The 24,884-nt window shown below is 36.4% G+C and overlaps 2 protein-coding genes across 2 annotated transcripts in view; both read left to right on the plus strand.

The window, feature by feature from the left end:
- The window catches only part of LOC122350689 (ephrin type-B receptor 3-like), a 202,765-nt gene that overhangs the window by 109,598 nt on the left and 68,283 nt on the right, over window positions 1-24,884 (plus strand). The gene's annotated exons all lie outside the window — the stretch shown is intronic.
- LOC122350666 (BTB/POZ domain-containing protein KCTD12-like) lies at window positions 13,417-14,903 on the plus strand. Its single transcript, XM_043247347.1, has one exon. It carries the CDS (start codon window positions 13,488-13,490, stop codon window positions 14,298-14,300), a length of 813 nt encoding a protein of 270 aa, XP_043103282.1. The 5' UTR covers window positions 13,417-13,487; the 3' UTR covers window positions 14,301-14,903.

The following is a 24,884-nucleotide window of genomic DNA, read 5'->3' on the forward strand; positions in this document are numbered from 1 at the left end:
TGTCCATTTTTGCACAAACTTTGTCAAATTCGTTACCAAGCCTTATGAACTCGGTTTAGCATTTTTATATGAGTCATGTTTATTTATTTATCTTGTTAAATTGGATAAACCATCTAGGGTGAGAAAAAGTAGATTTGAAATGCAGAAACGTCAATTATGGTTCGCATTCAACATTCAACTAAAGCTATTTTTATTTGACCTATTGGTGCTAGAGAGTTTGAGATGGAAACTTTCCTCTGTCTGTGTTCCAAATTATATACTTTCCCAGAAGCAGTCCTATTGGCTGCCATAATAATAAAAGCACTAATAAAAGATATCTTTTCCACACAAGAAAATCAAACACTTTGGAACAAGATGAGGGTAAGTAATCATTTTAAACTCTATGGCTTTTTTTCACAAATACTGTCATATTTTATTAAACTAAATTTAATTTATTAAAAAGTATAATTTTATCAGATTAAACAAGACATCTGTTCTGACTATGGTCTAATAAAATGACAGATTCTGTTTCTTTGCTTTGGACCACAAGGCAGTGATATAACTGCACAATTTATTTGTTAGTTTTTTTTCTTTTTTTTTGAGTAGTCATTGAGGAAATTTAGCTGGAATATAATTAATTTAATCTTATTTGTGTTTACATTTAAACCATATTTAAGTGCATAAAGTGATAACAACCCAAATTTTTATGATGCGGCAGATTTCTTCCATCCCTGACGTAAAAGTATATTATCTCATCTCTTTCTTTTACTCTCAGCCAGCAGGGCGACTCAGGACTATTTATGTGTTCCTTAAGTGATGGCCTCTATAATGTAATTGCTGGACATCTAATTGAAAAATGGAGCAGCCAAAGAGAGAGAAGAGGGGGAGGTAAGGGAGGGGAAACAAAGAAAGAAAGGGGGATGAAGGGATGGAGGGATAAGAGAGAGAGGGACAAAATTAGAAAGAGAGAGCAAGTCAGACAGACGAACATTAAGGCACGTGAGCGCACACACACACACACACACACACACACTCCACCAGCTCTGTTTCTCTCCATAAGTCTCAGTGGTTCTATATTAGATGAGTGGGCCTTTATCTCATCCCCTTTAGCAAAGCCAATAATTGCAGCGTGTGACACATACAGCACAGTCTCAGCAGCACATGGCAGAGGAATGAGACGGGGACAATTCCACAATGGTCAGCTATGGCCTCAGAGAAACACAATCTGACAAGAGATCTATAAAGAGCCATTTAGTAGCCGAATGAACCTGATTTATCAAAATTCTCTGTACTTGTTAGGCTCTTTATTAATGGCACTGTTAGATTGTTTGATTAAATGTCAGCCAATCACACCTTATTGTAGTTCGCAAAGAAAATCATATAACGCCTCATTTATAAAGCATGCATACTCTTAGTTTTGATCTTAGGGTGTGTTTGAGTGTGTGTGTGTGTGTGTGTGTGTGTGTGTGTGTGTGTGTGTGTGTGTGTGTGTGTGTGTGTGTGAAATCCACTGAAATCCACATCAGTGCTCATATTTGTAAAATCTGGCTTTGACGTGATAAAAATGTGTAGCGTGACTATGCCATTTTATTGTAGGAGTACTGCAGGTTTTTGAAAATGTAAGCTATTTTTGAAGCTCACTGTTCTAAATTAATGGATTTGGATGATGACTAGTTATTTTTTGGTATATGTTAATGACATTAATTAGGAGTCGAACTGAACACATTCAAACAAAATTTCAATATCATTTACAATTCAAAGATTTCACATCTGAAAAAGAGGCGTACGTGCATTTTCTGTGCGTACATTCATTTTATGAATCACACATAAGCATATTTGTGAGATTATCATAGGATCAAATTTGAATGAGAAATGAGGCTAAAAAAGTCTGTATCTATAACACATATTTTGGCCATAAGCGTGTCCCCAATAGGAAAGTAATTGAATTGACCATAATTCAGAAGGACTAATTTTTATTTTGCAAAAATATATACACTTACCAGACACTTTATTAAGTATGTCTTGCCAGAACTAGGTTGGACCTCTTGGCTCTCAGAACTGCCCTGTAAATCCTACAGATGGTTGCATATGAAGTTCCCAGCAGATCAGCAGCCATGAAATACTCAAGGGCCTCATTTATAAGCATTACATATGCACAACAAATTTATTTAAAAAAAAAAAAACTGGACTGGAACATTTGCGCACCTGCATGCAATCTTTGACCCATACGTACAAACTTTTTCCTGGAGTGCTATGAATGAATAAAGTAAGTTTTGATGTGGAGATACAGTACACATTTTCATGAAATATTCAACTCTCAAGGGAGATGAGCACTGACATTAAGTAAAGTCATTACGTGGAAGTTAAACCAAAATGATATGAATTTAGATATTTGTTGTGGATTGGCTTATGAGAAAGTTTTTTGTTTGACACTAAATATAGTGTCTCGTGGATGGGAATATACATGAAAATGATATGCAGAAGAGGTTATGCATAGTAAAACTAGGCGTTGTATGCTCCATATATGGTTATTTTTGAGAGGAGTTGGGGTAGAGATGCACATACTCACCATCACAATAATAACTGGGATTTATAAAGAGATTTTTGTGTAGGTTTTATAAATCTGAAAATGTTTGTGCATATGCCAGTCTGTCTGGCGCCAGCAGACATAGCTGTTCAAAATCACCTAAATCACTTTTTTTCCTCCCATGAACTTCAGCAGATCAACTTGACCATGAATTTCTATATAAGTGCATTGAATTGCTGTCGTGTGATTAGTTGATTAGATATTTAGTTAATTAGATATTTGCGTTATCTATATTTAGACATCTGTTTTCTAAAATCATGTTTTTTCATTGCGCATTCCAATTAATATCAGTTAAACTCTAGATCTTAGTTAAACTATAGTGATGTAAAAAAGTGCCTCTTTGATTTTTTTTTTTGCCAGATTTTAATGTTTCAGATCATCAAACAAATTTAAATATTAATCAAAGATAACGCAAGTAAACACAACATGCAGTTGTTTTGAAAACAAAATCCAAACCCAAAAAGTGTTTCCCATGCCGGCCTGATTACTGCCGCACCTGTTTGCAATCAAGAAATCACTTAAAAGACCTAAAGATCCTCAAAAGCTCAAAATCATGTTGAGATCCAGAGAAGGTGGACAAATGAGAAAGAAAGTAATTAAGATCTATCAGTCTGGGAAAGGTTATAAAGCCATTTCTACGACTCCAGCGAACTACAGTGAGAGCCATTATCCACAAATGACATACATGGAAGAGTAGTGAACCTGACAGGCCGGCCAATCAAAATTATCTCAAGAACCCAGTGACGACTTATTCAAATGGTCACAAAAGACCAACAACATCCAAAGAACTGCAGGCCTTATCTCAGGTAAGGTCAGTGTTCATGACTCAGCATTTCACAGCAACACAGTATTCAGAAGAAGAACATCATACCAAGACTATGGTACCAACTTGGTATCCTCACACTATCAATATAGTGGTATTGTCGGGGATCTCGGGCTGTTTTGTTGCTTCAGGAACTGGAAGACTTGCTTTGATAAATTGAACCATAAATTCAGCTGTCTACCAAAAAATCCTGAAGGACAATGTCCTGCCATCAGTAACAAACCTGGGTTCTTCAGCAGGACAATGATCGCAGCAATTCCACTTCTGAATGGCTAAATAAAAACAAAATGAAAACTTTGGAGTGGTCTAGTTAAAGTCCTGACCTGAATCGTAGTGAGATGTGGTGGCATGATCTTAAAAAGGCGGTTCATGCTCGAAAACCAATTCTGCAAAATCCTTCCTCAGCGCTGCAACAGACTCATTGCAAGTTATCACAAACACTTGATTGCAGTTGTTGCTGCTAAGGGTGGCCCAACCATTTATTAGGTTTAGGGGGGGCCAGGACTTTTTCACACAGGGCCATGTGGGATTTGAGAGGAAAAATATTGTTATCAACGGATATGCACACTATTTGTTTCAAAATGAGATGTAAAATTAGATGTATTAACATGTTAAACTAATTGATGTGGCACCATCATGTCTCTTAGATAACACTGGTATGAGCATTCATCTCTTATCTTACATTCCCTTTCACAAGACTAAAAACCTGCAAGGCCTGTACATCCTCTTGCTCATGCACACACACACACACACACACACACACTGTTTAATTCAATAGTAGCAGGACTCTTGCCCTACTCTTGTGAGATCCCTGTGCTGGAAACACAAAGAAAGCCCCTAAAGGCAACAAGCAGAGCCCATGTGCTGCTATTCACCACTGTCTCATATCACTCAGACAAGAGGGGAAGGGCCATCCGAACATATTCCAGTCAAACGTGAAGCTTTTGTGCTGTCTGAATGCTTCAAACTTTGACCTCTTTAGAACAAGGCAAGACAACAGCTTTCACCAGTGATTCGCACTTTCTCCTCAAAAGACACAAGACACGCTTCCATAACACTGACGACCAGCAACACTTATTTCTAGAATCGTTAGCGCACCTTGAAGTTTTTCAGTAGTAGTGAATATGACGCACTGAGATAGAACACTTAATGAGAACATCCTTAGGGTTATTTCCCTTCGTTGGCATGCTAGGCCACTCTCTCGGGGCAGAGAAAGCGTCGCGGAGTGTGTATGAACGTGTGTATGTGTGTACAGAAGCTTTTTACTGAGCTGTACTCAAGCCAGCAGATCCATTAGCACTGATTGAAAGGCGAAGGGGTTCAGCTGTAACCCTGAGAGAAGGTGAACAGCCCAGCCATTAAGAATGTCTATGAGAATGAAGATAGTGGGCATGGGAAAAGATGGAGGAAGCAGGAGGTCGGGGTTCAAATATGCTAAAGGTCACGATAGGTTGAAATAATTAAATTAACTAAATTGTTTAAGCATTGACTTTTTTTGAATGTGAACATATTGCCTGCATATTAACAACAAACCTCTTATCTGTGTTTATCGTCATATCTTTATATATATACTGTAATTTAAATGATTTGCTTTTCACAATAACATTTTACATTATACGCCGTTTCAAGGCTACTTTGTTAAGTAATGTATCAATTTATTTATTGTCATTTAACAACACATTTGTAAGGTTTCTTTAATGATATTATTTGTCAAACAGTACTGCTACTAATAATACATTTTACTCTTATTGTATAATATATTTTAAAATTAAGTTAAAATAACAACAACAGCAATGATAACTAATAACTAATTATGTACTAATAATTAATATAAAATATATTTCTGTATAATTACAATTACTGTAAATTTTGTAAAATAATAATAATATTAATCTAATATTATTAAACACATCCGAAATAAAAGTTTTTGTTTACATATTATGCATCTATAAGAAAATATTTATACATTTAAAATAATTATATAGAATATGAACTGCAATATAAATATATTCATAGAAATACATATACATATATACTGTATATGTGTGCATTTATATATAAATTATAAATATACACTGACACATTATGCAAAAGTTTATCTTCTATGCGATTAATAGCAATTAATCATCTGACAACATTAATAATTATAATAAAGAAATGCACATCTAACTATACAATTATGTAATTAAATTCTCTGTAAAAAGTTGCTGTTAATTTTACAGTAACCTACCGGCAGCTGGATGCCAGGAAATCACTGTAAAATGTTTACAGTATTACTACTGTAATTTAATATACAGTAAAATAATGTGTATTTGCAGTACCATATTTTGATTTACAGCACAATAATGTCTTTACTGTTTTTGTATTTACAGCATTATTACGTTATAAATATTTTTATATTAATATTTCATTTTTATATTTTTATTATTTATATAATTATTAATTCACAGTATCAGTACTATAGAGTTGATTTTCAGTTCATTTAAAAAATGTTACCTGTATCAAAACAATCCAACGTTTTCTTAATAAAAATACAAATGACAAATCTTGAAAATAAGGGCACCACCACAGCATCCTGAGGATAGCAAAACATACGCATACTGAAAATCAAAAGTATTAGCAAGTGCACTACCAGTCAAAGGTTTTTTTGTGTGTGTTTTTAAAGTCTCTTCTGCTAACCAAGCCTGCATGCTTTTGATCCAGAATACAGAAAGCAGTAATATTCTGCTCTATCTTTGCTATTACACATAACTGCTTTCTATTTGAATGTTTTGTAATGTAATTCATTCATGTGATTTTTCAGCCTCATTTCTCCAGTCGTTAGTGTCACGTCATCCTTAAAAAATCATTATAAAATTAATATGTCTTTGTTTTTTAAATATTTAAAACAGTTGAGTAATTTTTTTCAGGATTGTTTGATGAATAGAAAGATCCAAATATGTTTTGTCTTGCTAAATCAAGCATATTAGAATGATTTTTGAAGGACACTGAAGACTGGAGTAACGAAGTCTAAATAAATCTACAGTTGTCAAAGAATCTGATGTAGGTTTAACGTCTTCCAAATGTAATTAGTTGTCATATAGTGTACAGCTTTAATTAAATGAACATCTCTGATTTGAGACAGCATTACTGTACTCAATGGGTGTACTCCCCTCAGCTCCCTTGGGTATGAGGAATGACATCTAAATATAGCTCAAATACTTCATCAGTCTCATTCTGATTACCCCTGTTCTACAAGAGAGAAAGGATTTCAAGACGTCTAAAGTGCACACACAATCTGAAGTTGTTTATTTAAAGGGATAGTTCACCCCAAAACTACCATTATTTGTGTTATGATGCGCATGGTACTCTTTTTTTGCAACTATAGCTGTTCCTCAAGTGTTATTTTGACATTAGTAAGATATATGGGTATGTTTAAGTGCTCTTGTTCATTTTGAGCAGAGCTTGGTTACCATTCACTTTCATGTAAATTAAAATGGATGCAGAGAACTGCCAACACACTAAATATATTTAAAATATATGCTGAAATATATTGTAAACGTTATATATTATATTATATATTAATGTGCATTTATTATATATTAAACTATATATTAAATATTGTACATTATTTCCAAAGGCAAAATATTTTGGCAATTATAAAATATGTTTTAAAGATATTTCAAACAATTGGATTAAATTTAGATTAAACATAAAAAAAAATATATATATATATATATATACGTATATAAGTAATGTGTAACTAATATGTAGGTAAAACTACACTTTATGTAAACTACAATAAATGCATTACAGTAGTTTGAAATATGTACAAACATATATCTGAAAATACATTTATGCTTTTTGTGCTCCACAGTAAAATAACGTTCATTCCTGTGCGACATAGTTTATTTTTGGGGAAGGGGGGTTTGTTTAATGAACTATTCCCTAAAGATAAAAAAACTACAGTGTATACGGTATCTGCTGTTTTCTGTCTCTTTGTTTTAATCGCTGTGTTGCTTCAGCAGTTTAGATTCCAAAATGCCAAGACTCTCATGAGAAGTGATGGAAGTTAATGTAGCGTGACTAACATCTCCCAGAGAGAGAAAGAAGGAAGGTATGAAAATACCACCCGTAAAATACGGCAGGAAAACAACCGAAGCCTTAAAGAAATATTTTAAGCTTCATGGGGGACTTTCTTGTCACCTTCTCTCAAATCTGACAGTTTGTGTAACCAAAAACGCATTTATTTCGAGAACCCGTCTCTGGGTGTGCTTGCCTATTATTTACGACACTATACATCAAATTACATCCCCTTCTTTTATGCTGCGCTCTCAACCAGCCGAAGCAAAACTAAATGGTAGACATAACTTAGCACCAGCCAAAACACATATGCGCGCACACCCTATTGATTTAATGAGGACTCATTTACCTCCACGCCACTGCGGAAGACAGACACAGGAGATGCAGAAGAGGAAAGAGAGATAAAGAACTGAAAATGTCAAGACTGATTAGACTTTCATATGTCTCCAGCAACACATAGACTGGATCGCATCCTGAACGAGACGCTCTGTGCCGAAATTAACAGGCATCTCCAAATGGCAGACATCAGGGGAAAAAGGCTCTTTTCTCAAAGGGCAGGGGTCAATGTGACTTTAAGCCAACAATAAAGGCTGAATGCGCTGTCAGAGTGAAATAGTAAGATGATATTTGTAACCGAGCGAGCGGTAATTCAAAGGGCTTTACTGAACTTCAGTGCCTTCTGTGCAGCGAGGCTTCGTTTGACAAGCATGCACAGCTGATCAATGCTGCCCTCTGCTTTATGAGGATAGAATATAAGGAGGAGATCTTACACGAGCAAACAGGCAGAGCCAACATATTTAAATCTGAGCTATAAAATCAGGGAACGTCCAGCTGAGCCCTTCTTAGTGTTTTATGGCTTGGACCACTGGCACGGCACAATATAGAGAATAGAATAGAATAGAATAGAATAGAATACAAACTGCTGCAAAATATTCCAAATGTGGAACATGAGCGTCGAACATGCAAGCATCATGACTGTTTCTGTCTATAAAAAGCTGAAGAAACACACCACGGCTCCAGTAAGTGATTGCTTATGCATGACAGGGCTAGACAGGAAATCACAAACAAATTTATGGGATTTTTTGCATTTAGATGACAAGGGTTTGACTGGGAAAAACAAACCGTGACGAGCGGAGAGGGGAAGACTGACATGTTGATATATCGGGGCAAAGAGTTGCATTAGAATTCAGCCTGCGGTCCAATGTGTCACCTAACAAAAGCGTTTGATGGACAGTTTAGAGGAAGAGGGCATTCTGTGAGTTTATAAAAGACTGTACTGTTGATCTCCGATTGGTACACGCTGACCAGAGAGCCTTCAAGGCTCACGTTAAGCGATCATTTGACTTAAAACGCACATGAAAGCACATATGGAATTTGTTTCCTCCAGTAATAATCATAATCCATAAATCGGGTGCATACAGTTAAGTGAATTATAAAACTGCCAGACAGAACCATGTTGGAAAAATAGCACTGCAATATAATTATAGTATAATAACATCTAATTATATGAATTAGTTACATTGTAAAATAGCTATTATAAAAAAAAGTTATTATCATCAATAAAATCGCAATAATAATCATGGTTGAAATATTAGCTAGTATAATTACTCTGCACTAGTTTTTTTATAATTATTCTTTTAATAACTAGTGATTAAAGACTTCATTTAATTATATTTGAAGAAAAGAAAATCTATGAATTCAAATAGTTGTGTTCTTTTTGTCTTATTTTGTTTAATAGCTATTGATGAAAAGTGTTTTATTTATATTCCTAAAACTCTGTGTTATGGTAAAAATATTAAATAATGTGAAAACCATTGTGTTCCTTTCTGTCTATCTATCTATCTATCTATCTATCTATCTATCTATCTATCTATCTATCTATCTATCTATCTATCTATCTATCTATCTATCTATCTATCTATCTCTGTCTATCTATCTATCTATCTATCTATCTATCCTCTGTCTATCTATCTATCTATCTATCTATCTATCTATCTATCTATCTATCTATCTATCTATCTATCTATCTATCTATCTATCTATCTATCTATCTATCTATCTATCTATCTATCTATCTATCTATCTATCTATCTATCTATCTATCTATCTATCTATCTATCTATCTATCTATCTATCTATCTATCTATCTATCTATCTATCTATCTATCTATCTATCTATCTATCTATCTATCTATCCTGTCTATCTATCTATCTATCTATCTATCTATCTATCTATCTATCTATCTATCTATCTATCTATCTATCCTCTGTCTATCTATTTATCTATCTATCTATCTATCTATAATTTTCTTCTTCTTACTTTTATTATTGATAAAAGAAATATATTCAACTGTATTGTCAAAATGTTATATTGCTGTAAAACCATTGTGTTCCTTCTGTTTTTTTATTGTTTCAGTCAAAATTAACTCTAGAAACCGTCATTGACTAAACTGTAAGAAAAGCCAGACTGGTAGAAGGTGATTCATTGACTTATCATTACTTTTACAAATGAGGCTGTCAGTCTGTATGGAACAAACCAGCTGCTGAGAAATGAAATCAATTAGAAAACAGAACAGGAGTCTTGCAGCTCCTTTGATAAATTGCACTAATTATATATATTACATATAATGCTTCAAAAAAAAAAAAAAAAAAAAAAAAAAAGACAACAATTGTTGTGTCAATAGAATTACATCAGAACTCCATGCATTAATAATTCTAGCCAAAATATGGGCTTTAGCTGTTAAAATGATGTGACTAATAAGGTCCGTCACGAATCTCAGATTGTTTAATCATATGAGTAATGTACCACTATAGCAAATAGCTAATGTGCAGATGACCTTCATTATTTCCGACTCACTGAACCCTTTTTTTCCCTTCTACTCCAATACAGGAAATGATGTGGAGGCGTAACAGAAGGAAATTTAAGGTTTAAGTGCTACATGCTCAGTCTATCCACTTTACCGGACACCATCCAATGAACAAAAACATCACTGTGATATTCATCTACACTGATGCCCAATTATCTGATTCTCCCAACAGTGCCTGACCTTTCCTAATAGACAGAAAGACACGGGATCAATACCGCAACTCTCACACAGATGCCCTGCTAACATGCATCATGAAATTACTCCACTCCAGCGTCAATCTCAGCAGAACGACACCACGCACGGCCGAAACGAAGGTAGCCGTCTAATGAAGCGTGCCTCCTTCAGACGGCTCAGGGTTGCGTGCTCTGTTTTGAACCGTCAGCGGTTAAATTCTAACGTAGAGCGGTGTCTCAAAATCGCTGAGCTGAACCGAAAGAGATCCTGCAAGTGAGCAATTATGCGTTTGCATATAATTCTGCCAAGGACGTGCATTGCGCACAAGTGTGTTGATATGCGAGTTGCATTGCGCCGCGCCGGCCACGAGGGGGCGAACTCGCACCGACAAATAAATAAAATCACCGGCGCAGCCACGCGCTGCAGCTCGTCGGAATGACTAAATAACACGCTGAAATCTAAATTTGTCTTGAAAGGAAGTAAACATTCCGCCATTTCGAGAGTCTTCTAATGGATTGGTAGAAATTAAAAACGCAGGATAGTTAGCAGAAGGCTAACCTAGAGCGCCTGTTGTTTCGAGAAAGACACCAAACCCCTCTGTTCCTGCAGCATTTTACCCTTGCATGTAAAAAAAAAAAAAAAAAAGCGAGGCTGTCTAAATATTTAGTTTTTCTCTCAGTTGAAGAAGGAAACGCTTTATAAACAAAGAGCGCCTTCCCATCTGCCCGCGGTGTCTCGGCGGTCTGGTGATGGAGAGCTGTTCCCACACTCCAGCACGCTGAACGGGCCTTCTGGGAAATTTACCGGGAGCTTCTTTAGGAGTCAATGATGTGTGGACCGACCGCTCTCTAGACGGCGTTTATATTTTGTTTGTAAAATGTTTTGCTTGCAGCCAAGAGGCTAAACGGCGTATGTGTTGCATTTCCTGAATCTGGGAATTGTTGTTGACGGAGATGAAATCTAGTGTGCTGTGTTTTTGTTGTTCTGAAGGCGTTGTGTATGCTGTGTCTGTTAGACAGTTAAATGGAATACGCTTTAAAGTCAGTGCTGCTTTTAATAATCCCAGAGAATCCAATAAACCCATCTGTTAAAGACAGCCGCAGTACCCAATGGAAATATTGTCTGTTTAGGATTTTTATGCAGGGAGCTCCCCCTACTGTACCAAGATTGTTGAACTCTCTAGAAGGCAAATAAATGTCATATTTCTAATGACTGTTAACATTTAAGAGTCGCGCCTTCCTATTTTTTTTTTTTTTTTCTTTAACTGTTTATGAAATTGCTAGTATTATTTCGTAAAGTATATTACGCAACGAGACTCGTTGAAGTACTCCTCCTCCTTGGCCACTAGATGTCGCTGGAAGACACTGAGCCGCCTGCTTCCATCATCTCTTCTCGTGAGTAAATAAAGGGTTGAAGGTCACCGTAGGTATATAAATCAGCATAAAAAGAAAATAATATAGCTTGAGTCGTGCTTGAGACACGGGACAAAACGGGTCCAGCAAGTGTAGCTGCTATTAGGTTTCATTTTAAGGGATTAATAATAGAATTTATTTAACACGATTATCACTTTCAGTTTAATTTTCTGATTGTTATACTGAATCTATGACACCTGTTGTCTATTCACTACGTCTAAAACAATGTGTACACAGAGAAGGGATCGATCGTTCATATGCTTTCAAATTAATACAAATGTTTTTTTTAATGATGAAAAAGACCTTGTTTTATGAAAAGCAACACTTAATAGTATCTCGTTTCAGAGCAAGGTTGTTTTTCAGCGACGCATGCATGTTTCATAAGGTCTCAAAGTTGTGTACCCAATTTAATATTTCATTATGATTTTATATTTGTTGTGGAACTGTTGGTCGTGATAATGTGTTTTTAAACACATCTTGACTGCTGTTAAAGTTAAAATTAGATATACACAGTCCAAGGTAAAAATCACATTTTGTTAAAAAAAAACAGCTCAGAAGCTCAGTACATATGAGATTCAAATATGCAATTTAATTTGTTTGAGTACAAGGTTTTATTTTTTTTTAATTTTGCACCATTTTGTTTCGGTAGTCAGTGAATGTTCAGTGAAAATGCTTAATAAAACTTTTATAGACTACTTGTTTTCCAGCTCCATCACATTAAGGCACCTTAACACACCAATACAGGTGTATTAAGTGTTTTATCTAGTTATGAAATCTTGTTACGCATCTCCTTGTTACACCGTATTTACACATTTAAGGATTGATTAATATTAATTAACATGTATTTACTATACGTTTAGGGTTAGAGTTTGTCTTAAGGTTAACTTGCATGTAATTATGCATAATTTATTGTTATTGCAACAGTGTGTAATGTGTAGTAATGTAGTAATGTAACTATAACAAAGACACCTTCAAATAAAGTGTTACCAGAAATGTACTATTTTACAGAGTCCTTGTCATGTTAAATATACTTAAAATCATCAAATTATTCATAATCACATGCAACTGACCTTAACCCTAACCTAGAGCGAGGTTGTATATTTACACTGTTATAAAATCTGATTTCTTTGTGAGCAATCAAAAGGCTTCCACTTGAACGTCCCTTGATCTTTCCAATTGCACTGGATGACAAGAATCCTCAAATTGCCCACAAAAGAGGAAACCACCAAATAAATAAACACAATTAATTATGAAAAAAAAAATAATAATCTGAAATCATCCCAAAACAATTCTGTAGATTTGACGGCGGTAAAATACAGGTTTATCCGGGATGCTCTGAAGAGAGAGAAAAATACGGAGAAAAGAAAACAGCAAAATTGTTAAATTAAGAACATTTCCAGGAATGGAGTTTTAAGCGAATCGTAGTGAACTTGGCGTTTTGGGGGTGGTAGTAAAGAGTTAATCCAGTCAGAGTCCTCCTCCTACGTAACTCTGTTTAGCCTACATAAACAAAGCAGAAATATTTCTTTCCACTCTTCTTCAGTCCCGTGATTGCCCCGGAGTTCTCGCGCAGCTGTGCAGAGATGGACAAGGGTCGCGCGGAAGCTTCCCAGCGGTTTCCCGAAATCATTGAGCTCAATGTCGGCGGGCAAGTTTACGTTACGCGCCACTCAACTTTACTCTCCGTGCCCAATTCTTTACTCTGGACCATGTTCAGCCAGAAACAACCCGCGGAACTTACCACCGACAGCAAAGGACGCTACTTTTTGGACAGGGACGGCTTTCTCTTCCGATATATTTTGGATTACTTGCGGGACCAGACTCTGGTTTTGCCCGACTACTTCAAAGAGAAGGCGAGTCTTCTTAAAGAGGCAGAATATTTCCAACTCCAAGAGCTGGCGAAGCGCCTGAGACCGTCGGTGAGCAAGGAGAACTCCATCAGCGAGGAGGTGTGCCAGAGCGACCCGGAGGAGGCTGCGCTCGCCGGGGCGAGCATCACCAGCGCCGGCCCTCGCTCTCCGTCTCTGGACGCGAGGAAAACCGGCTACATAACCGTCGGGTACAGGGGCTCCTACACCATAGGACGAGACATCCAACAGGACGCCAAATTTCGACGGGTGGCGAGAATCACCGTGTGCGGAAAAACATCCCTCGCCAAAGAAGTTTTCGGGGAGACCCTGAACGAGAGCAGAGACCCCGACAGGCCCCCAGAGAGATACACTTCTCGGTATTACCTCAAGTATAATTTCCTGGAGCAAGCCTTTGACAGGCTGGCGGAGGTGGGCTTCCACATGGTCGCGTGCAGCTCCACGGGCACCTGCGCGTACGCGAGTAACGACCCCAACGAGGACAAAATCTGGACGAGTTACACCGAGTACGTGTTTTGCAGGGAGTGAAGTGGACTCGCTTTTGGGAGCTGTTATTCAGACGCATTTCTCTGGCACTCACCTTTCCAGTCGTTGCGCGCCACGAACGCGTAGTTTTTTTTCCCACGGTGTCAACATATAAAGACTGTCAGTGGCCGAGCAGACGTGTTGTGCATATTTTATGTGTGAGTAAGAATTTAATAATAGCGGATCTCCAAAAAAAATGATCGTCAGTTCCCAGAATTCAAACATTAAATTACTTAAATAAGGTAGGTTTGGACTGAAGGACGCACAACATGTACTCTCAATGAAATCAAATGAGCCTTTATAGGCTGCTGCTTTTTTGTCATATTAAAAGATCCTTACGTTCCTATTTTTTTTTCTGAGAGTACATCCAGAAGACACAACTGAGACAAAAAATTAAATGTCATTCCAGTAGTAAAATAGCAAGCTGTTCCATGATGAGTGAATATATACCACCTTCCCCTCTGCTTTTCACTGAACATTGACATTTCTAAAATAATCATTTGTGTTTGCACTCCTGTGTATCTTTTTTTATTATTATTATTATTATTATTCTTAGCCAAGATGTCTGTCAGCTTTACACACATAATAAACTTATCCTGAAAGACATATTTGGATGGAAAAACTGAGTACTGCTGCGTTACATATTGTGATTTGAGTCACTAAATGTGTCCCACGTGAAACAAGCTTTGTGAAGCTACTGCAAAAGTTGATATCCTGTCAACAGATCGCGTGAAATAACAGCACGAAGCGCATAAACTGCGGCGTGCATCAGCTGAACACCTTTGGTGTTGGTGCAAGAGCTGCTTTAGTGGATGGAGGCTCCGAAAAGGAGATGTGAATGTGAGCGGAGAAGAGAGACTGTCTGGCCTGAGGAAACAGATGGACTACTAGGAGACAGAGAACAGGAACTAGGCCCGCGTCTGCCTGCAATCCTGTGACCACACACACAAACCATATAAAGGTTACTTTCTCTTTATAATGACACGGAGATAGGATCAAAATATGCAAATACCAGTGGTTTAAACATCCTAGGTCACGTAAACACGCTTTTATTTAGAACTGTCGGGTGTTACGTGCAGTATATGACTGGCAATGCTGGGCCACCTGGAGAGTGTCAGTATCACAAAGACAGGAACAAATTCTCTCTCTAGAGGAAGTTGTATCAAGAGGAAGAGAGAAAGCAGATAACCAGCAAAAAAATACGCTGAACCGAAAACAAAGAGCCCTCGCTTTGACTCTGAAAGTGTGTGTGTGTGTGTGCGTCAGTGTTAATGAGTGATGAATTTAACTAACAGGCAATGTTTCTGGAACTTTTACTAATGATCTTGCAAGTTTCCTTCAAATGCATGTGTCACGAATATTCCTCCAACCCTTACAACAATTCATTCATTTCAGCTTTATATAATTTTTAAATAATCCTATCAAAAAGTAAACACATATACATAATTTCATCCATAAAATATTTTTGTGTGTTTGTTTGTTTATTTATTTTTTTAGGTTAAAGCAGTACGTGCTGCTTGTTTCAGAACATTCAGGCAAATTCAAATGTTCCAACAATATTTGAAAAAAAAATGATCAAATTTAATGTAAGCTGGGAGACAAGAAAAGACGAAAGGATTCAGTACATATTTCCATTGCTTAATTCACATTACAAACAACTGCATTTAATGTCCAACTGGAATGTAAAATAAATAAATAAATAATAACAATAACTGCCTGTGACTTGCATTGTGGGAGTTGGTATATATATATATATATATATATATATATATATATATATATATATATATATATATATATATATATATATATATATATATGTTATAAATGTTTTAAAATATATAGTAATTTAGGCCTATATATTTCATATCACCACTAAGTAGATCAGTATTTCAAAAAAAAAAATACAAAGCACTTTGCAATCTGCAAAATTGTAGTTAATGCCCTACAGTATCAATGATAGTTCAATGCTGAATACACAGATACACTTTTTAAACTTTAAACTTCTGGTTCCTTCTTTGTGTGTTCCACCCACACAAGTGACAAACCATCATGACATTTCATCTGTTCCTCAAAACACAAAAGTCCTTCCTCTGTTTTTTAACGAAAATAGATTTGACCATACTTATAAACACAGAAGTAAAAACAGCTCGCTTTGCTATCATGGTCACGCTGAAGGCCAGAGTTACCAGTATATTTGGTAAGTCTAGATTTATGCGGGCGAGAGCAGATTACCGTGCTGCAGTACAAGTATGTGCGTAACAGGCTAGGATATGAATGAAAGCATTACTCTGCACATTTATGGCAAAAGGAAACTGTTTCATGCAAAAGGTGTTTTCCGAGTGTAATGTTACACTAAAGTACAACTTCCCTTGCCAACACACACACACAAAAAAAGATGCTTCCAAACTCATTTTCAGAGTTTTAATAAACAGTATCACTGGGTCTCTTCTCCAGCTTGTAATAATTCAGTGGAATACTTTGTCTCTCTCTGCCAGACCGGAGACATACGCTATGGAGGAGACAGCAGATGGTCCTGGCCAGTGCTTTTTAGCTGGAAGACACTCTATTCGTTCTCTTAAATTGCTTTGGACATGCATTCATTCATTCTTTCGGTCAACCATAATTAAACACGCTGAAGATGAAGGATTATGAAAAACATTTGGAAATAAAACTACTTGTTGATGTTTTATACACAGACAGACAGATAGATAAAGAGAGATGTAGGTTTTTCTTCTATTAAAACAAACTTTTGAAAACCGGTTTCATAATTTTTACGGTTTGGCGTCAGAATAGAACTGAAATGAAACAATCAAGATGAGACTGAATGCAAACTTTAATTCAAGAGGGTTGAACACAAATAATATGGCACAAAATGCTTAAGAATTACAATCATATTTTTACACAGGCCACTTATTTTCAGGGGCTCCAATGTAATTGGACAAATAAATATATTCATAAATAAAATGTTAATTTTCGGAGCTCACGGACATCACCAGATACTGGCTATTGCAGAATATTCTCTTTTTTTACCTTCAAAAACTTGTGGGTTGCCTTTTTTTTATCACCATTTTTGCAGCCCAAAAATGTTTTTCCAGAAGTGGTTTGGCTGTGTTTTTTAGATTTTTATTTGATTGTTAATTTTATTTATCTGTTTTATTGGCAAAGTCTGATCTTTAAAAAAACGAAACAAAAATCTGAGATCGTCTTTGTTTTTTTTACTTTAAGAACATTAGGAAATGTAAGAACATAACACTGAAAACTGGAAAGATAGTTATATTCAGATTACATGAATTAATCATTAAGACATTTAAAAGAACAGCAGCACACATTATAACGGTCTTGCACAGATTTAGAAACCCTAGAAGATAAATGTCAAGCAAGTCTGGGGCAAAAGTGGAGATGATGCTTAAATTTTATTGCATTTTATCCCACTGTTGACCGAGACAAATGTACAAATATATGTTCCTGTATATTAAATATTTTAACATAATGTTTATTTAGGGAAGAACCTGAGTACACAGTTATGAACGGTCGAGAGCACCTTCCAGCATTCAGACTTATCTCTCCAGGAACCTCTGTCATAAACAGCAGAGAGTCTTTGCTTCTATGTAAACCGACTCCATAGCGACAAGCCCAGATCAATATAATCGAACGTCTGGCTGCATGCTCAAGAGGTTCGTCCCTTCATTCTGTTTGTCTAATAACCGACACGGGTCAGTGGCTAAATCAGGAATGCCTGCGTTGTGAATTAAATGGCTTTGAATATGCTTAAAAGATAGTCGGGTTTAATGAGACTAATTTAAACGGCCAACTCCATTTGACTCGCAGAAAAGAAGTTGAAGAATTCACGTCATCACCATGACAACCCTTTTTTAGTGCGTTTACAAAGTCGCTTTATGACTGCAGGAGCCAACCGTGCCTGTAAATGCCTACGTTGGTGAGCTTGTTGTCATTATTTAAATGAGGTTTATTGGCCAGTAGTGTCCAGACTATAAGAACATTATGTTGCCTGAACGTCTACAGCGCAGCGTTCACATCGAGGTTTGGAAAATAGGGAGTCTTTTGCTGGTCACAGTGTGGAGGCCATCCCAAAGCTTCTAGAGCAAAACATAGCCCAGGGTCTGTACACTAGAGAAATTTAATTTAAGATAAATTGCACTACAAATCAAAGTCCACTAAATCCACCGCTCTAAGAAGGAGGAATTAGAGGCTTGTTTTTTACCTCTAACTAATAATTGCCTTTGGCTAAATTTGGCCAGACATCTTTTCACGGAACATATTTTCCTTGAAAGAGGGCCAGTTTATGTTATTTCATGAAGATTATGGAGAATATAGGCAATAGAAAGAGGCTCGGTGTAAATCCACAGGGCATGAGTCATTTTTTCATTGCAGACTATAAATGAGTTGGATTCGATGAATACATCTCAGCATGTTCAGCGGGAACAGCTCAATATTGTATTTTAATATAACATCGCTGAGCGAATCAGAGAAAATCTATACGAGATAAAGCTCCTCCGTAGCCTTGTGGGTTTAATAAAGAGCAGATCTGATCTTTTTCTTCACATACGGTTAGAGGAGAATGTGGTCTGACATGATATCCCTGCTTGTCTTTAGTGTGTATATAAACCCGTTACGGTGAGAATCTGACCTGTTGCACCTTTCCACTCATCATAGACTAGGTGTGAGTAATAGTAGTTGAAATTGAAATTTTGTTAGGAATCGGCTCCTAAACCTGCCCTAAATGGGAATTTTTAGCTGGTGCCGTGTGTCTGTAAATGTCGCCATCGCTTTCCCTCTTACTGTGTCTTCTGCCAAGTCAGGCTTCCGCTCCGTGGAGGTCCGGTTAGTTTCACGCTGCTCTTTCTGAGCATGGTAAAGGCCGCCGGCATCAATCAGCGGCGGGGAACAAAAGCAGGAGCTCAGGCGCACACCTCCCAGCATCCTGCACCCCCGCTGGCTCTGACACAGGGCTCTTTTGGAGAAAAAGGAACCCCTGCAGACTGTAAAAAGGCCAGGAAATCTACTGTCCTAGCACTCAAGAGTGTTGATATCTAAAAAAATAGAGACTTATGCACATGCACATACACACATGCTGCTTCACTTCATTTGTCAGTAATACAAAGTTCCCAGAGGAGGTGAAAGAGAAAGTGTGTAATGATTTTCATCAGTTCATAGACAGGAAATACACTTTCACCATCGTGCCATAACTGTCTCAAATAATTAATATTCTTTATGCTTAACATTTTTTTTGCACACATGCGGAAAAACAGAGACAAGAGAGGAAATATTCAGAAGCTAAATGTTAAGTCATTTCAAGTAATCATTTTGTGGACAGAGGAAGAAATTAATTAAAGGTTACTCCACCCCAAATTAAAATAATTGTCATTAATTACTTACCCCCATGTCGTTTCAAACGCGTAAAAGCTTTGTTCGTCATCAGAACACAATTTAAGATATTTTGGATGAGAATAGGGAGGTTGACACTGCCAAGGTCCAAGAAAAGTATGGAAAACATGGTCAGAATAGACCAATATCTTTAGGGAGAATCCCATACAATAGATCTAGACAGGTGGAGCTGGGGAGGGGGAAGGCTGGAGACGGCTTTAATTTGCTGCCATTTAACAATAAGTGCAGTAAAACAACAAAACTATCTGTGCTACAAACCAATGAGTGTGATTACCATAATAAGCAAAAATAGTATAACAAAAAAATACCAAGCAGGATAACTAGACTAGAAATAGATGACACAAGAAGATGTGCATAATGTTAATAATGTCATACCTGCTCTTCTGTGAAACAAATGGTGGACAATTACATATGTTAAAAAGTATTACCACACTTTTTGGGGTACATTTCAAGTATCTTAGATTATTATGTAAAATCTGTGATACTGTATTACAGTATGAATAGATTAATCATTCATCTGATACCATCTCTGTACAATGGTACCACTTTGTTACTTTTTTGAAAGAGAGAACAAAGGCACTTCAGAGACTGGAAAAGTTAAATTAAATCTTTCGCTTTCTAAAAAGTCTCTTTCACTCTAAAGGCAAACAAGTGCCCTAGTGTAGGCCTATCACATCTGCTGAAACCTCCGGCTAATGTCTGACCATTAGAGTAATGAATCATGCTTTGTTGTGGACAGAAATATAGCTTCAACAGAAGTTCTTCTTCAACGCAAGGGCCGGAATAGGTTAAAGATTTATGAACCCTCTAAGTATGCTGCACATAAACCCTAGTGGTAGAACGGAGATGTTGCGTGAGTTCATAAGATACCAGTCAGCCATCATACAAAGCATGCCAAATGTTACTGTGTCTGGATAGTGTTAGCTGAGGGAAACTACTAGACAAGATGTTCTGCAGATGCTCACATCTGCTCAAAGCTGTAGCTTATATCCGGCACTGATAAGGGCTTTCTTATTTCTTCAGCTATAGGGCTAGCTCTACACTTCTGATCACGAGAGATGAACGTTCTCACAGAGGCTTTGCTGTCGCAGTCTCCATGGCGATCTGTGACGCACAAGATTTTAGGATGAAAATGATGACCGTCCGCATAATCACGGGAACTATTCATATCAACGTTAATTAACGTGGCATGCTGCTTCTATTAGTTCTACTCATGCTAGCGCTTATCTGTGAGAGGAGCCGTTTGTTTGTGGGTGAAATCATATTTCACAAAAGATAATCAGAGACAGCACACTCTGACTTTTTAAAGGCATGATACGATCTCAGTCTGTTAACAAAGGCCACTATTAGATATTCCTGGAGCTTAGGGCTAAAATTAATGCAGTCGGTGCTGAGATACAGCCACACTGCTTCGACCTTGAATATGGCAAAATGTTCTCAGTGTATTATTGCAAAAGATAAAGTTTAAAGAGCTTTCATCTAAAATAAAAGTCTTTAAAAATAAAATCTGCCTTGAGAAATAAACCTTTTCCATATCAGTACTGCGGCAGTGCTACAACAGGATGGTCCAAATAAGCATAGGGATATGAGATCTGACATGTTTGGGTTTGAGACGGGAAGATTCTGGGTTTAACCCTCTGGCCTTCGTGAATAACAGCTGTGTCTTCCCATCTGTCAGTGGCTTCATATGTGGCGGTATATTGGTACTATGGGGATTATAACTGCTCAGTGACCAACATCTGCAGGCATTGACATCACAGGATGCTTTGATTTTAATACATTTTCAGCAACACTTTACAATAAAATAAACCAAGAACAGCCTTTATTAATCAAATTATTGTTCACCTTTTAATACATTTTCAGTGTTTTGAGTTGCATAGATTAACATTAGTTCGAATACGAGCAAGCAAGAATGAAAAATAGTAATTAATAAATTCACATTAAATATGTTTTGCTGTAAAGGATTACACATTTCAGATAAAATTTCATATGCAATATTTATACAAATTTTACATAATGATGGTAATTTCAAAGAGACTCCTATGTAGGGTAAATAGAGAAGGACCTAAAACAGATCCTTGTTGTACTCCATACTCTACTGGCATTAACTAAGTTATTAAATTGTCCATTTAAATAAACAAAATGGTAATTGTCAGAAAGGAAGGTCTGAACACCACTATAAAAATGTCATTAACATATTATATTATTGCACTGTACTCAATATAAACCAGCACAAACTTTATAAAAATATAGCATTACTATTACAACAATGCAGTTTTGTTAAATATGCTAGCTCTACAAGAACAGCCTGAGGTTGAGTTGTCTTTCCAGATGCATGTTTCTAAAGTAACAGTTTTGAGACACACACCATTATTCAAATAGAAGCTGAGCAAGGACAGGGTAAGCAACAAGATAATGAGAGAGATAGAGCGGTCTGGCCTTGTTACGGAAAATCCAAACACAAACACATGCTTGCCAAGCGCCAGTCTTCATTTTTATTACGCGGCTAACAAAACACATGGTTTCTTATGCATGATGAATGAATTTCCTGTAAGCCTTCAGAGGTACTGGGATCGACGGGTAAATCCCCAACGAGAACTTTTGAAAAACGGTCAAAAACGGAGACAGCGCTTTGCCATGAGAACAAACATTCTGCATGAATGAGGGCAGAAAGTGTCAAGATTGACTGTGCTGTGTAAAATAACAACAACAGCTACGTTAGCTGACCATCATCTGAGGTCTCACTTTGTTCCGGAGACACCAGGGACAAGCATTACAGTGCAATAGGCAGACAGGAGACAGAATTACATTAGATTTCATCAGCATTGACACACTAATGAAATAGAGCCTGGCTATTTCCTTCTGCACATTGTATTGAAATACAAATATTTATAATTATGTTTATGAACAAAAGTGCTCATTATATTATTGTTTACCTTTTGTTTGTCTCATGAGGACCTTCTTATGACATGGATGGAGGGATAGACAAAGAACAGGCTGAATGAAAATCTAATTTGTGAATATTTGATACATAACCTTATTTGTGCACGTCCTGCGCGTAGTGATGTGAGAAGCTCTACGGGCTTTTTGACCAAACAAAGGGAAACGCGGCCAAATTTTCCGAGGAGAAGTCAATTGAAAATCTCAGAAGAATACTCCCACACACAGGCACACAAACAGTGAGGTGAGTCATCTACATACCTTTCCAGACTCCCCTCAGCTGTCTGCCTTCTTGGGCTGTTGTTTCCATGGCGACCACCCAAGACTGTGGTTGGCTGGTCAATGACCCCCAAGTCAACGGAGTCCACCAGACCCCACACTAAATGACTGAAATGCTATAGTACACTGAGATCAGGCCATGTACTGGAGCCGTCTCAGCACGTTCTGTGTCACTCCCTCACATTCTTATGGAAAGACTCTGCCAGTGCACGCTGTGAACTCCCTTGCCTAAAGAGAGTCTGTGGTTTCAGTCTAGCAATCAATGGTGGCCATATATAAAAATAAAATGTGGATAAATAAATAAATATAGGACTAGGACTGCAACAAGACATTATAAAGTGAGAATAATTTTAAAAGAATGATTAGAATTGACATATTTATTACATAAAATATGTATTCTGTAATAGTAATATTTTATCTACAAATTACATAATATTTTAAAATATTTTATCTAAAAATAACAAATTATCTTTTGGTATCTTTATAGTTAACTAACTAATATATATATATATATATATATATATATATATATATATATATATATATATATATATATATATATATATAGTTTAAAGTTATTTATAGTTAACACTAATGATTTGGTTATAATAATAATGTTAGGAATCTTTAAAATGCAACACTTCATGTTTGTCTCTGATTTATGTGTAATTAAGTAATTTTTTTTTTTTCAATTTTAATCATGATTTATAGTAAATCTTGAAATTCAGATTTATAAATTCTTATAATTACTTGCCATTTTTAGTTTTAGTCACGTTAATTTTTTTCACCATGTGTTAACTAGTTGCAGAATATTTTATTCGTGATGGAAATGATGAGATGAAGGCCTGATAAAAAAGTTTCCACGACAGTCAAAATGTGCCCTTCATACATCCTTAAAGCTGAATTTTGTTTTAATAAAAATCAGTCCCAGGGACATGAAAATGTGATAGATGTTATTGCGCCATTTGTCTTTCATTAAAGAGGTTCTAGGTCACAGCCAATGACTTTTTCCCCCTCTCCTTTAGGCTATTTGAATCTCCTGGCCCAAACCCACAGATAGCACTTTCATTTATATTTGGACAATGTGATTTCTGAAGCACTGGCTCATCTGCAATATATCATAGAAATGTTAAATGTGTCCAATGACAGCATGACTACCAGTAGCTGTACTGACCATGTTTACACTTACAATAGGAATCAGTGTTTTCTAGATGTTGAAAACAAATTTAATCACTGTTTTGTTTTGTCTTTGATGGAATATGACACTCTACAGTCCCAGCGATGTTCAGTGGATTCAGATCTGGATTATGTCATGTTCCTTTACACAAGACAGTAAACCATTTCTATGTAAACTGGCTTTTGTGCTTTGTGCCAAAAAAACTGACCTCCCCAGATTTTTGCAACAAAGTAGGAAGCACACAAGAATGTTGATATAGGATATCCATACACAATAAGCCATTAAATGTATTTATTTGCTAGTTCAGGTTGATTGGATTATTTTTAGATAGTAAAATGTTCTTATTAATTAAATATATGCTACTTGGGAGGATTCATTCATTTACTGCTGGTTTTATTTTAAAAAGTTTAAGTTGTCATGTTGTTTGCCATTGGCTGTAATTAGAAATGACAAAAAAAGACTTTTTAATTACCTGTTAATTTGCATGATTTTGATTTCAAACCTTCGCACCGCAGTTATAATAGCGCTGTACGATACATGGATTTTTTTTTCCTTTTTTATTATGAATATTCCCAAACATACTCACTATATTACGAAATATTTTATATCCCTATTCTGAAATATAGGCAAGTAAATTTATTTGGTAGTTTAAACACCCGAAACACTTTAAAGTAAGTCTCTGTTAATCTGGGAGAAGAGCAGAATAAACTTTATACAGTAGTTATCTACATAATCTATGAATAAAACATTGTCAGATTTGTAAGGATTGCATTTTTGCCATT

This window comes from Puntigrus tetrazona, chromosome 1, assembly GCF_018831695.1.
Source record: "Puntigrus tetrazona isolate hp1 chromosome 1, ASM1883169v1, whole genome shotgun sequence".
Classification (NCBI taxonomy): Eukaryota; Metazoa; Chordata; class Actinopteri; order Cypriniformes; family Cyprinidae; genus Puntigrus; species Puntigrus tetrazona.

Bases quoted from the DNA above. Each gene is read 5' to 3' on its own strand.
- LOC122350666 (XM_043247347.1), top strand. From the start codon at position 13,488: ATGGACAAGGGTCGCGCGGAAGCTTCCCAGCGGTTTCCCGAAATCATT.